The sequence below is a fragment of the Gossypium hirsutum genome, chromosome D02, assembly GCF_007990345.1.
Source record: "Gossypium hirsutum isolate 1008001.06 chromosome D02, Gossypium_hirsutum_v2.1, whole genome shotgun sequence".
Classification (NCBI taxonomy): domain Eukaryota; kingdom Viridiplantae; phylum Streptophyta; class Magnoliopsida; order Malvales; family Malvaceae; genus Gossypium; species Gossypium hirsutum.
In genome coordinates this window covers 10,892,131-10,906,347 of record NC_053438.1, presented here as the reverse complement: position 1 = coordinate 10,906,347, position 14,217 = coordinate 10,892,131, and the positions used below count along the sequence as shown (strand labels likewise).

Below are 14,217 nucleotides of genomic sequence, written 5' to 3'. Positions count from 1 at the left end.
TTGGAAGAAGGCTTCTCTAGCTCCTCCTCCCTGTCTAACTGATGCAGGCCTTTCACTAACATTAACATCTAGTGGCGTCGTCCCTTCTGCGGAAGCAAGCGCATTACTTTCTACTTCATCTGTACTAGCTCGTTCAGGATCCATAACTATAAAAGAAAACATTTTAAAATCGTCAGGAGTCGTCACACTATCAAAATATATAAGTATGGCATGTATAGGTAGACACTTATTCATACCGAGTATTTCCAAGAACCGACTAAACCTGCTCTGATACCAACAAAATGTAACACCCCTTACCCGAGACCGTTTCCGGAGTCGAGCACGAGGCATTACTTAGCTTATCTTACCAATTCGGAGCATAAAAACTAGGTTTGAAAATTTATTTCATTATTCGCAGCAAATCTGTCCAAACGCGCAGCAGTTACTAAATTAATTATAACTTGAGCTACAGAACTCGAAATTTAATTCCGTAAATTTTCCCTGAAACTAGACTCATATATCTACTCGCCATAAAATTTTTAGAATTTTTGGTTCAGCAAATTAGTACAGTTTATTAGTTAAAGTCTCCCCTGTTTCACCACCTGACTGCCCTGACCTCTAGTCACTAAAAATAAGTTTTCTCACTGTAGGATTTTTCATATGAAGTTCTTACTTGTTTCTACAGAAAATAGACTCATTAAGAAATCTAAGCATGTAAATTTCAACTCATAACCATTTTTGTACAATTTGTAATTATTTTCTAAACTCAGAACAGGGGACTCCAAAAACAGTTCTGACCCTATCTTACTAAAATTCACATATCTTAAAATATAAATTTCATTTTTCTACACCGTTATTTTTCCATGAAAATAGACTCAACAAGATTTAATTCCATATATCATTCACCCTCTAATTCATTTTATACTATCTTGGGTGATTTTTCAAATTCACATCACTGTGCTGCCTGAATTCTGTTTCTTTGCAAAATTTTATCCTTTCATGATTTCCATGCATAATTTATCACCTAATCTTTCATAACAATAAACACCTCTAACATGTAGAACTCAACTTTTGTACTTTTTACAATTTAGTCCTTTTGACTAAATTGAGTGCCCAAACGTCGAAATTTTCGAACGAAATTTTCACGAAATCATTTTGTGAAATTGTAGACCATAAAAATATAAGAAAAATAAAATTTTTCTCATCGGATTTGTGGTTCCGAAACCACTGTTCCGATAACCTCAAATTTGGGCCATTACATTACTGATCAATTACTCCGCCTTCAACATGGTTCAATTAGTATCTTAATAACTATTCAATGCACGGCGTTAACATTGTAAATACTACTAACACTTCTAATATTTTTTATGTTAGGATAATGGTCTTTGGAAAGTTAAAAGACTCAATGATAAATTTAGCCACTAAGGCTTACATGTTTTGTCAAAATGACTCTAATTGTGTTTTTGAGCTTTTTTTAGCCATAAATCTTTGCTTTTTTTTTCAATTTGCTTTTATTAACAAATTTGATAAAAAATACAGTTGAAGTAATAACTAAGAACGTCTTTAAGTTTTTGTTTGGTAGTTACGCTTTTTTTTTTTTGACTTAAGAGTTATTTTTTAAAAATTTTATGTATGATTTATTTATTTTATTATTTTCCAGATGTAATTATTTTATTGGGATACTTAAGTATTAAATTAATCTCATTAAAAATATTCCACATGAAATTTCACATCATCCCCCATTAACTTTTTTAACGGTATTTTTATCAAATTTGTTAATAAATGCAAATTGAAAAAAAGAGCAAAGGTTGATGGTTTAAAAAGGCTTAAAAATATAAATAGGGTCATTTTAACAAAACATGTAAACGTTAGTGGCCAGATTTATGATTAAGCTAAGTTAAAAATATAATTCAAAGAATGGTGGACAGTGAATACTTATTTGACATACAATTAGAAGATTCCAATTACAAGTTTGACTGTTACACATGTGACTGAGATGTCATTTAAGAATGAATCATGATTTCTTCTTGATAAAATTAAGAAGGTAATACATACTTCTAAGAATTTCAAAATTAAAGAAAAAGAAAGAAAGAAACCATCGTTTATGTCTTCTTAATATCTTTCATTTTAATTGAGCATTTCATCAATCTCACCTCTTGCACGACTTGATGCACGGATAAACCTGAATTCTGCAGATATTGAACACCAAGACTATGAGTTGCAAACTTCATCAAAAAGACTTTGCAGTAGGTATTCACAATCTCTAAATAACAACAAATTAATTAAAATTGTACATTTATCCTTCTCTAATTATTAGAATTTCTTAAATTTTAGAGAAGGAAGCAGCCGATGGAAAATTGATTTTTCTACATTTGCTACTATTATTTGTTTGCTTTCAGTTCACGTACATTTTCCTTACAAATTTGCTTATATATTCCAAATTTGCATTAATTTCTATAAGTACTATATTTATAATAAAAATTTGCTTATAAATTATAATTGAATAAAAAAACATCAACTATTTTGTATAAAAATATTATTTTGGGTTATAAAACTAAGTTTTAATTAATAAAAGCAAGGTAATTACAGTTCAATCCTAAATTTTTTTTTTGGTATATTAGGCAAAAGAAAATATGGAATACAGGATTTGAATGGGCAAGTGGTATTGTAATCATAAGGCACACTTTTCTTCAACCCCACGTCGATTACTTACAAGGAAAACGGTTAATGAGACAGACAATCACCACATTAACTAAAATAAAAGTCAGGGTTCCCTGAGGCGCCCCCTGGTTATGAGTGAATCGTTTCAAGTTTTCAAGTCAACCACGTATCTAGAAAGTCCGCCACTATACCAATAAAATAAAGTCAAATCACAGAATATATTAGTTTTAATTCGAATTAACCAGCCTATCCAAAACCACGACAACAGAATACTGCTACCACATAAAACCAGACACTGATTCACCTGCAAAGAAAACGGTCATTTGACAGAAAAGCAAACCATTGGTGTGCTTTGCGTAATGCAGTGACCTGGATATGGCTTCTGCAGCTATAAATACAACCTTGTTACCTTTCTTCTTTCTTCATCAAGCACACACAATAAAATAAAAACCAAGTAATCACATTGACAAAAGACTTTATTTCTGTTAACAGCCATTATGAGTACTGCTGGTCAGGTCATCCGTTGCAAAGGTGATCAATCGACTCTCTCTCTCTCTCTCTTTCTTATTTGCAACTGTTTCTGATTATATGATCACTGTTCTTTGTTGCGGTTTTTTTTTTCTGAGATCTCTGGTTTTGCATGTTTTCTGCTGGTTTTGACTTTTGTTAAAACTTTCTCTTTGTTTTGTCCATCTTTCGACTGATTATTGGGTTGTTTGGCTATTGCTTTGCTAATTCAATGGTTGTGGTATTATTGCAGCTGCTGTAGCATGGGAGTCGGGGAAGCCACTGTCAATAGAGGAAGTGGAAGTGGCACCACCGCAGAAGGATGAAGTCCGTATTAAGATACTCTTCACTTCTTTATGTCACACCGATGTCTACTTCTGGGATGCTAAGGTTCACACTTCTCTTTTTTTCTTACTTCAACTTGTTAGGAGAAAGATTTTCAATCTAACTCTGACATTGTTTCTGTTATTGTAGGGACAAAATCCTCTGTTTCCTCGCATACTTGGACATGAAGCTGGGGGGTATGTATATGTCAGTCTAAATGTTTAGAGTTCCTACAATATACTTATCATGTGTATACGCATTAATCCTTTTCTTTTGAGTATTGTTTAGGATTGTGGAGAGTGTAGGAGAGGGCGTGACTGATCTAAAGCCAGGTGATCATGTTCTCCCCATCTTCACTGGGGAATGCAAGGAGTGTCCCCATTGCTTGTCTGAAGAGAGTAACATGTGTGATCTCCTCCGAATCAACACTGATAGGGTTGGAATGATTAATGATGGAAAATCCAGGTTTTCCATCAATGGGAAGCCTATCTACCACTTCCTTGGGACGTCTACTTTCAGCGAATACACTGTCGTCCATGTCGGTCAGGTCGCCAAGATCAATCCACATGCTCCACTTGATAAAGTTTGTGTTCTGAGCTGCGGGATGTCCACAGGTTAGTTAGGGACTAAATTCCCCCCCCCCCCTTTTCTTTGGGAGATGTAAACGATGTAAATGAAAGTGAAGAAGTTCTTGTGTCACAACTTGTTTTGCTTTTGTTCTTGTAGGTTTTGGTGCCACTGTGAATGTTGCTAAACCTAAAAAGGGTCAATCTGTTGCGATTTTCGGACTAGGCGCTGTTGGTCTTGCTGTGAGTTATTCTTGTCGCTTTGATGCTATGTTTTCTTTTTCTTGACGACTAGAAAGAGTGTAGGACTCATTTATCTTTAATTCTCTATTCTGCAATTTAGGCTGCCGAAGGAGCAAGAGTATCCGGTGCTTCAAGGATCATTGGCATTGATTTGAACCCCAGCAGATTCGAACAAGGTAGCATTGGTTTTGTAGTTACTTGAACAAAACATTCCAAGATCGGTTATGTTTCTGGTTAAGCGAAATTACAAAACTGATCATATTTATTCTTATTACTTGTTGCAGCCAAGAAATTCGGTGTTACAGAGTTCGTGAATCCAAAAGATTACAACAAACCTGTCCAAGAGGTTGGTTCCCACTTGAAAATTCATTTCTATATGCATCCTGCTGGATTCTGATTGGAACATAACCATTAGTTACTAGGGTCACCTTGCGTAAAACCTGTCAACTTGTTATGGGATCCTTATTAAGAAATGATTCTAATGATCAGGTCATTGTTGAGATGACTGGTGGAGGAGTCGATCGCAGTGTTGAATGTACGGGGAGTATCCAGGCCATGATTTCCGCATTTGAATGCGTCCACGATGTAAATAGCTTCACAACATTTTCCTCTTTATCAATGATGCTAGATTATATCATTTTTCATGTTTAGCTGAAATGACTTGATTTTCAGGGGTGGGGAGTTGCGGTGCTTGTGGGTGTTCCAAACAAAGACGATGCGTTCAAAACTCACCCAGTGAATCTGCTGAATGAGAGGACTCTCAAGGGTACTTTCTTTGGAAACTACAAACCTCGGTCTGACATTCCTGCTGTTGTGGAGAAATATATGAACAAGGTGAGTTTATCTTCCTGTTTATTGGAATCAGGAGTGACTGTTGAACACCAAAACAGAATGTGTTTGATATTTATGCATGAATATGTAAATGCTGGTTCAAATATGTATTGGACACGAGTACAATTTCTATTCCATACAAATATACTAACAGACAGTAAACACTGTGATATATTTGATGTTGCAGGAACTTGAGCTGGATAAATTCATCACACACACTGTGCCTTTCTCAGAGATCAACAAGGCATTTGAGTTAATGCTTGCGGGTGAGGGACTGAGATGTGTGATTCGCATGGATGCATAAGGAATGGATAGCCTGGATTGATCATCCATGGATGAAGGGCTTTTCTGTAGGGTTTTGATTTCCTCATAGTTTACAGACACAATATACACCACCTATTTAATATTTTTAAAAGTCCTTGTTTCTTGTTTAATCAATTACCCTTAAAAAATTTAGTGGCTAAAAAGTTGTCTGAGATTTTACATACTTTGAGCTTGAGTTTTTCCTTTTGTATATGCACATGTGCAAAGTGTGATTAAGGAAATAAATAAAGTGGTACATGGTTTTGCTGTTGGTAATGGTAATCTTCTTCCTTTTTTCGTGCCTTTCATTCTCTGTTCTCTGCATTGTATTGCCATAGGCTCAGCTTCTCACTTGTTTCGTTACCCCATTACTCCTACTTTTCTACTTGTGTCAATAATATCTGAAAAAGGACCTTGAGGAAAACATTCGCAATTTATTAATCAAGCTGTAAATTATGTGAAATTATAAGAAGAAAACTCTGAAGAGAAACATCTTATTCAAAGACTTGCTTAATACATGCAGGTTGCACGTATTTATACATGCATGAGAGCTGAAGCTGACAGACGTTACAGCAACCTTTCTAACTGCTATCATCTTTAACTGCTAATAGACTAACTGCTAATAGACTTACAACGGTACAACGGTTTTGACTATATTACAACTGCTTTGACTATATTAACTCTAACATTCCCTTAACATTTCTTTGGACTTTTGATCACTAATTTCACTTACTGACAGCACTTGAAGAGCACGTCGAAAAGAGACAAACAGTTTAGGAGGTATTGGTTTAGTGAGACCATCAGCAATCTGTTGAGCAGATGGAACAAAATTCACTTGCAACATTCCAGCATGAACTTTTTCTCGAACAAAATGATGATCTATTTCCACATGCTTCATCCTAGCATGATGTAATTGAAACAGCAGAAGAATTATCACACCATACAATTGGCAGCTTAGTCAAAGAAATCCGGACTTCATCCAGTAGTTGTTTGATCCATAGTAACTCAGATACGCAATTGGCAAGGCTACGGTATTCTGCTTCAGCAGATGACCTGGATACCACAGGCTGTTTCTTTGAGCACCAGGTAATTGGATTTGATCCTAAGTACACCACATACCCCGACGTAGACCGTCGATCTTCAATTGAGAAGGCCCAGTCAGCATCTGAATAACACACCAGTTCCAACGATCCTGCTTCAAAATACAAACCATGATCCATAGTGCCAGCCAAGTACCGTAAGACCCGTTTTACAGCTTTCCAATGAGTGACAGTAGGAGAGCTCATGTACTGACTCAGTTTGTTCACACAAAATGATAAATCTGGTCTAGTAATGCAGACATATTGAAGCATGCCCACTGTACTACGATACAAATGCACATCTGTAAAGGGAGAGCTTCCATCTGAAACCGCCAACTTAGGAGTGACGACCATGGGCGTTGGTGTAGAGGCTGCACCAAGCATGCCAGTCTTGAGTAGCAGTTCAGTAATGTACTTCTTCTGACTGAGTAACATTCCTTGGGACGTATGTTGAACATCAATTCCCAAAAAATAACTAAGATTTCCCATATCCTTAAGGGCAAACTTATCATGTAAACGACGAACCATTGCATCTATATCTTGACTACTGCTACCAGTGATTACGATGTCATCTACATACACCATTAGTAGCATGTAAGTCTCAGTAGACACCCGAATGAACAAAGATGAATCTGCTTTTGATGCATGGAAGCCAAGCTCAGTGACAAGGTACTGTTTGAGCGTTTGAAACCATGCTCGAGGAGCTTGACGCAAGCCATAAAGTGCCTTATTTAACTTACACACAAGTGACTGACCAGAGGCATTCAGAACTTCAAAACCAGGTGGTTGCTCCATATATATTTCCTCAGTAAGCTCGCCATTGAGAAAAGCATTGTTGATATCAACTTGACGCACAACCCACCCCTGCATAACTGCTAATGCAAGAATGGTCCGAATGGTAGAAGCTCGAACAACAGGACTAAAGGTATCATGAAAATCAAACCCTGCATGCTGAGAAAAACCTTTTGCAACTAATCTTGCTTTGTACCTGTCAATAGAACCATCAGCCTTCTTTTTAATTTTAAACAACCACTTACACCCGATTGCCCGTCTATTCTCAGGAAGGGAGCAGAGAGTCCATGTATTATTACGACTCAAGGCTTGTAACTCACTGTGTACTGCCGTTTGCCAGCATTCAAACTTCATTGCAGCATGTATGTCAAAAGGAACATCACTTGAAGAAGTAGACACCTCGCTCAGATAAGCTTTTGGTTTGAAAATGCCAACTTTACTCCTTGTGATCATGGAATGAGTATTTGTTGGGACAGAATGAGTGGTTTGTATTGGAATAGGTGGTGAGGCTGAAGGTGATATGGATGGAGTGGACGGTAATTGGACTAACGTGGAAGAAGAAGGTTGTGTTGGTATATGTGATAAAGCCGTAGGTAATATGGGTGAGGTGGATGGTGAGTGAGCTAATGTTGAATAAGTGGGCTGTGAAATAGGCATTGTAGTTGTTGGAGTAGATGAGACAGGTGTTGAAGAAATATTAGTAGAAATGATATTAGGTGAGGTGTTATGATGAGCTACAGGACTAGGCTTTATGACAAACAATTTTGAATTTATTTGTGAAGTGTTAGATATGGATGGCTTGACTATTGAGGTATGAGTTTTATAGGGAAAAATAGCTTCATTAAATGTGACATGACGGCTAATGTAAATTTTGCCTGTAGGGTCTCTACATTTGTAACCTTTGTGCAAGGGAGAATAGCCAAGAAAAACACAGGGAGTGGATCGAAATTGTAATTTTGTTTTGTTGAAAGGTCTCAGATTAGGAAAGCATAGACAACCAAACGTTCGAAGGAAAGAATAATTTGGCTTTGTTTTAAAAAGTTTTTCATATGGGGATATATCACCTAAGGGTTGAGAGGGTAATCTATTAATCAAGAATATTGCACTGCAAAATGCTTCATTCCAGAATAACAAGGGCATAGTGGCATAAGCTAGCATAAACAAACCGATTTCAACTACCTGGCGATGTTTCCGTTCGACAAGCCCATTTTGAGCTGATGTGTATGGACATGTGAGCCTCTGTAGAATCCCATGTTGACTCAAATAGTTCTTCAAAGCCTGAAACTCCCCTCCCCCATCAGTTTGTAGAACTTTGAGCTTAGTACCAAGCATCCTCTCAGCTTGAAGGTGAAACTGTGGAAATACAGTAGCAATATCAGACTTATTCTTCAAAAAATAGAGCCATGTGTAGCGTGAATAAGCATCAGTGAATGCAACATAGTAGCGAAAATCGTTGGATACAACAGGAGCGGGTCCCCAGACATCAGCCACTACTAATTGCAAAGGTGAGGAATACTCAGTGCATGACTTTGAAAACGGAAGCTTGCGTTCTTTACCCAAGTGACAGGCAACACAGTCAACAAATTTATTACTGTCTATAAACTGTATATTACACTGAAGAAGAGCTTTTGTAAGTGTTGCTTTACATGGATGGCCTAATCTAGCATGCCAAACACTAATAGGAAGCTTTGTGCTTGTTGTAAGACATTGAGCAGCATGAGACAGAGTTGTAGGTGCAGGAGACTTGTTGAGTTGAAGCTTATATAACCCATGATGCACCAACCCTCGAAGAAGCACTTCTCTGGTCCTTAAATCACGCACCCGGCACTGAGTAGGCAAGAACTCAAACATTACCTGATTATCTTCAGCAAACTTTGACACAGATAATAGATTTTTAGTAATTCCAGGAACAAGCAGTAAAGATCGCATGTACAATGGTCGAGATCTCGTGATTAATGAGGACTGCCCAGTAGATAAAACAGGTAATGCAGAACCATTACCAACAAAAACCTTACCTGGTCCGTTACATGACCCACCGTCACCAACCAAAGTAGCTGAATTGGTGAGGTGGTGTGTTGCACCAGAGTCTGGATACCATGCATTGTCAGCTACTGTTTCAGGAGTTGCAACATAAGCTTGAGGTGGTGTGACACCAGCAGATGGCATACTGACTTGTTGGGGCATACTAACCTGTTGTGGAGAGCTACCAACAAACGGGTTAGGCCAGACAGATGAAGGAGGAGGAAAACACCAACCTGGAGAACCCCACGGAGGACTTTGCTGAGGATAAGAAAACCAAGGTGTAGACGGACTCCAAGGTGCGGATGAACTAGAACCAGTCATGCACATATTTGCTTGTGGAGGGGGTCTATAGTTGCTACTCTTGTATGATGAGTCAAAACGATGGTAGCAGCGGTCAACAAGATGACCAGCCTTCCCACAAAGCTGACATTGAATTCTTGAGCTAGACGAATGCCCTCACCCACGTCCTCGAACTGAAGATGATGGCTGATAAGCAGGTAGTGAACCAGGATCATCAGAAGACTCATTCAACACCAAGTTTGCCGAGCTGGATACTTCAGTACTTACGACCTGCTGACGAGCCTCAGTATCAAGAAGCATAGAGGTTACTCCTTGTACCGTGTAGGGAATCTGACTCGCCGTAATAATTGTGATAATCGATTCATAATCTGGAGGTAGGCCATTAAGGATTGCAGTAATGTGTTCATGCTCTCCAATGATTTCTCCACAACTAGCAAGATTGTCACAACAACCCTTAACCTTCATCAAGAACTCCTTCATGCCAAGGTCACCTTTGCGTTGAGAGTGTAACGCTCGACGATATGCCATCAGTTTAGAGGTTGTTTTACTACCAAACAAAGCAACAACCGCATTCCAAATCTTGGCGCTAGTATCCATGCCAATGAGATGAGGAAGCACCGTCTGACTAATAGAAGAGAGTAACCACGAAGCAAGGGCACTATCCTGCTGTTCAAACAATGCAAAATCTGGATTTTCATACGAACCACCATTATCATCGACAAGTAACGAGGGTGGCGGAGTTTTTTGAGAATCCAAGAAGCGCTGTAATTTATGCGCTTTCACAGCCAAGAGAACTTGCTGGCGCCAGAGTAGATACGTATTATCATCAAGAAGAACACTAATACGCTTTGTTGAAAAGAAACGACTGTCAAGAACTCCATCAGAAGCACTGGATGTCATCTTGCCCAATACAAAACTGCACAGCGAAAGAGAAAAAAGAAAAAAAACCAGGAAATACTTACATCTGATACCATGTGAAATTATAAGAAGAAAACTCTGAAGAGAAACATCTTATTCAAAGACTTGCTTAATACATGCAGGTTGCACGTATTTATACATGCATGAGAGCTGAAGCTGACAGACGTTACAGCAACCTTTCTAACTGCTATCATCTTTAACTGCTAACAGACTAACTGCTAACAGACTTACAACGGTACAACGGTTTTGACTATATTACAACTGCTTTGACTATATTAACTCTAACAAATTAATCATAGATATATTTAGAATATCTAAAACATTTTTTCTCTTTTTTTATACAATATAATTTCAAACTCACACACATACACTACATTACCCCATCAACAAACTTAAAGATCAAACTTTAATATGAGATACGAGTGAATTCTATCCACATCACATCTAATTTAACAAATATGTCAAGAATTATTTTGACTTGTAACATAGTAGGATTTGAGAAGTATTTATGAATTTTTTTTGCGAAGAGAAAATTAAAAAAGAATTTACATTAAAGACTTGAAGATAATTCTATAATTTTATATCTAAATTTAGAATTTTAAAACCCTCAAACCACACAACATATCAATCTCCCATTGAACTAGTTGTCTAATGTGACAAAAAAATTTCTTAAAGAAAAAAGTTAGTTGGGATGTCATATGGCAGCATCCTATAAAATGATTTCATGAAATGATGTCACATGGTATTAAAAAAATAGGTTTTTTTGACAATATCTTTGCTTCTAATGAAGGGAAATTATCATCGTTACAGCCTACCTTAACTCTATGATGCTTGGATTAAGGTTTAAGGGCAATGCTATAGGACCCTTTTTTCATATATTATAATTTACGTATATAATGTGTGATAAGTTAAAAATAAACTAAAAATAAAATATACTAGATAGATATTAAGCAGATTTAAAGTTATATACTATAATTATATTATGAAATATAATAATTTTAAAAAATATAAATCCTATGGATGAAATTAAGTAGTTTGTATAGATTGTACATGTCATACTTTCGTTGAAGTCAAATTATTCCTATGTTAAAAATAATGTCATTGAAAAAAGAAATTTTAAAACAATGTGGATATTTATAGAGCTGTTTAAGCGATAATATTACTTTTTTTGAAAAATTAATCTATACATTATTTACAGTGTTTTTTTTTAAAAATTCTATAAGTAAATTTAGAATGTGTCAAATGTTTAATTAGATGTAATATAAAATTAAATATATAAATAAAATGTGACATTGATCACACCTTTAACATAATTGTGAAATCTAATAAAATTCTATAGACAATGTATTAAATAATGAGAAAATATTTTATACAGTGCGAGTGAAATTTTTAGATTCCATAAGCATAGTTAGGGGTTGACAAATGTTTTATAGGAGTATAGTAAAATATTAAAAAAAAGAGACAAATCAATTTTTCACAACTCCTTGTAGAATAAAAAAAAACACTGTCGGTATACCAAATACTTACTCTTAAATAATTATGGTATTTTTTTATCAATTTATAAAATATGAATATTTGATATATTGATAATGCAATTTTTAACTCTAAAAGCAAAATTATAAATTTACCATGTTTCTTATTTCTTTTATATATAACATATATACTTGTCATCACTTCAATTTTACTTGTGGAATTTTTAAATTCGAGTAATAGTGTTCCAAATATTTATCCTCTATAAATTAACTTTTTTTTATATATATTTATTATCTATTAATATGAAAAATGTATTTTATAACTTGGAATATAATAATCATTAAGAAATAAAAAAATTAACAATTAAAAAGAAAACTCATTGACTAAAGTTATTATTATTAGGGGTGTGTAAATTTCGGGTAAACTCGAATTAATTAGGTCGGGGTCGATTAATAATTTTTTAGAACTTCGGTTAACGGTTAATTCAGTTCGAAATCGGTTAATTAACCAAATTAATCTAAATTTTATATTTTTGTATACATTTTGCATATATTAAATTTGGTTAATTTGGTTATTTCGATTAATTTTTTTATATGTTTTATATTTGTTTTAACCAAAAAATATAAAAAATATATAAATTTCGGTTAACCGACCGAATTAATCAGAAAAGTTCAGTTCAGTTAATTTTTTTTGAAAAATTTTTAATTTAATTAACAGTTAAAAATTTAAAAAGATCAATTAATTCAGTTAATAATATTTTGGGTCAATTAACCGATTCAACACCCCTACTTATTACAATAAATCAGACACCACAACACACACTCTCACTCAATTATAGACTAAAATTAACAGAAAAAAAAACTAATTTATCTGATCGAGGATTTAATTTTAGTGAAAATAAATATTAAAGGGTTTAGTTGAATGAAATTAGATGCCTGATTTCTTTTTGGAATGACTGATTATTTAATTTTAATTCAAAGATAAATTTATGGTTATATTATTTAACTACTAGTCTAATGTAAATAATTTGTGTTGCTTAAATTCTATTTTTTTAATTAAACTTGAGTAAAAAATAAATTTCATTAAAACAATTATAAGTTTATAAAACAATCGCAATATCTTTTGCTTTTCTAAATTTTATTACATCCATGAAAAAAAAAACAACAGAAAAATGAAAATGAACTTATAATTACATCACATTTTATTTTGGAATTCATAAATAAAGATATCAACAATTGTGTTAAATATCAATTAAAATGATTATAGTGAAACAGAAACAAGACTAAGCTTTGTGTTCCAGTTGATGATGATTAGAACTTGAAGAAGCTTTAGTTCCTTCTTCAATGTCTTTAAGATTTTGCAGAGTAGAATGGAGATTGGAACCTTTTTCAGTTTTCTGGGTCTTTATAATATCTTCATGATCAATATGAATATCGTCTTCAATCTCAAGTAATACAGCGCGAGGTCCATCGGGACCAGGAACAATGGCCTCCTTCACTTTCAGATGTTCATCCACATGAACCCTGTCCATTTCTTTAACCGTCTTCTTCTTCTTCTTCTTCTTGAGGAAGCAAAAGAGAGCGGCGGCCAGGAATGCTAGGAAGAACACGCCGCCGCATGAGACGAATACAATTATTATAACTGTATGGTTACTCGGTGATGGTGCTGGAGGAAGTGGTGCTGGTGGTGGTGGACGCACATGGGGAGGTGGTGGAGGATGTACATGAGGTGGCGGTGGAGTGATTGGATGGTGGGGTGGTGGTGGTGGAGAAACTGGATTGTGTGGTGGTGGAGGTGGTGGTGAGGTTGGATGGTATGGAGGAGGAGGTGGCTGGAAAGGCTGGTGAGGTGGTGGTGGAGAGAAATAAGGGAAGTTGAAGTTAATAGGAGAAGCCATTGGGATATGAGAAATAGATACTACAAAGTAATTGATACCTTTTTATTTAGCTTTTGGTTGCACAAAATGGTAGCATTTGGAAGTCTATTTGTAGTGAAGGTTTGGCCTTCTTTTTTGGAGAATATAAAAGCATATGAAGTTTCTAATAACTTGACTCTCATTCTAAGTTTAGAGGAGTTGGGCAACAGGGGCTTTGTTTGCATTGTAAAACACTTATACTTCCATGATAATAAGAAATCCAAACTCATAAGATATATATTTTATATTTTATATATACATATATGGATAAAAGTGGTCACCTTGGAGAAGCAAGACACGAAAT

At 35.4% G+C, this 14,217-nt stretch overlaps 2 protein-coding genes across 2 annotated transcripts; one reads left to right on the top strand and one right to left on the bottom strand.

Annotated features, from left to right (window-relative positions):
* Positions 1 to 2,903: 2,903 nt before the first annotated feature.
* Positions 2,904 to 5,690, top strand: LOC107910431 (alcohol dehydrogenase class-P). Its single transcript, XM_041088425.1, has 10 exons — positions 2,904 to 3,171; positions 3,401 to 3,537; positions 3,622 to 3,668; positions 3,760 to 4,085; positions 4,198 to 4,280; positions 4,381 to 4,456; positions 4,565 to 4,626; positions 4,770 to 4,865; positions 4,953 to 5,114; positions 5,299 to 5,690. Exons 1-10 carry the CDS (start codon positions 3,138 to 3,140, stop codon positions 5,413 to 5,415), a joined length of 1,140 nt encoding a protein of 379 aa, XP_040944359.1. The 5' UTR covers positions 2,904 to 3,137; the 3' UTR covers positions 5,416 to 5,690.
* A 7,369-nt stretch (positions 5,691 to 13,059) lies between these two features.
* Positions 13,060 to 13,983, bottom strand: LOC107910432 (protein TRACHEARY ELEMENT DIFFERENTIATION-RELATED 7A). The gene has a single exon (XM_016838269.2). It carries the CDS (start codon positions 13,893 to 13,895, stop codon positions 13,281 to 13,283), a length of 615 nt encoding a protein of 204 aa, XP_016693758.2. The 5' UTR covers positions 13,896 to 13,983; the 3' UTR covers positions 13,060 to 13,280.
* Positions 13,984 to 14,217: the final 234 nt, after the last annotated feature.

Excerpts from the sequence above, each read along its gene's own strand:
- LOC107910431 (XM_041088425.1), top strand. The coding sequence starts at position 3,138 with ATGAGTACTGCTGGTCAGGTCATCCGTTGCAAAG. Across the intron at positions 4,086-4,197 it reads GAGCTGCGGGATGTCCACAG|GTTTTGGTGCCACTGTGAAT; the intron begins GTTAGTTAGGGA and ends TTGTTCTTGTAG. Across the intron at positions 4,281-4,380 it reads TAGGCGCTGTTGGTCTTGCT|GCTGCCGAAGGAGCAAGAGT; the intron begins GTGAGTTATTCT and ends TCTGCAATTTAG.
- LOC107910432 (XM_016838269.2), bottom strand. The coding sequence starts at position 13,895 with ATGGCTTCTCCTATTAACTTCAACTTCCCTTATTTCTCTCCACCACCA.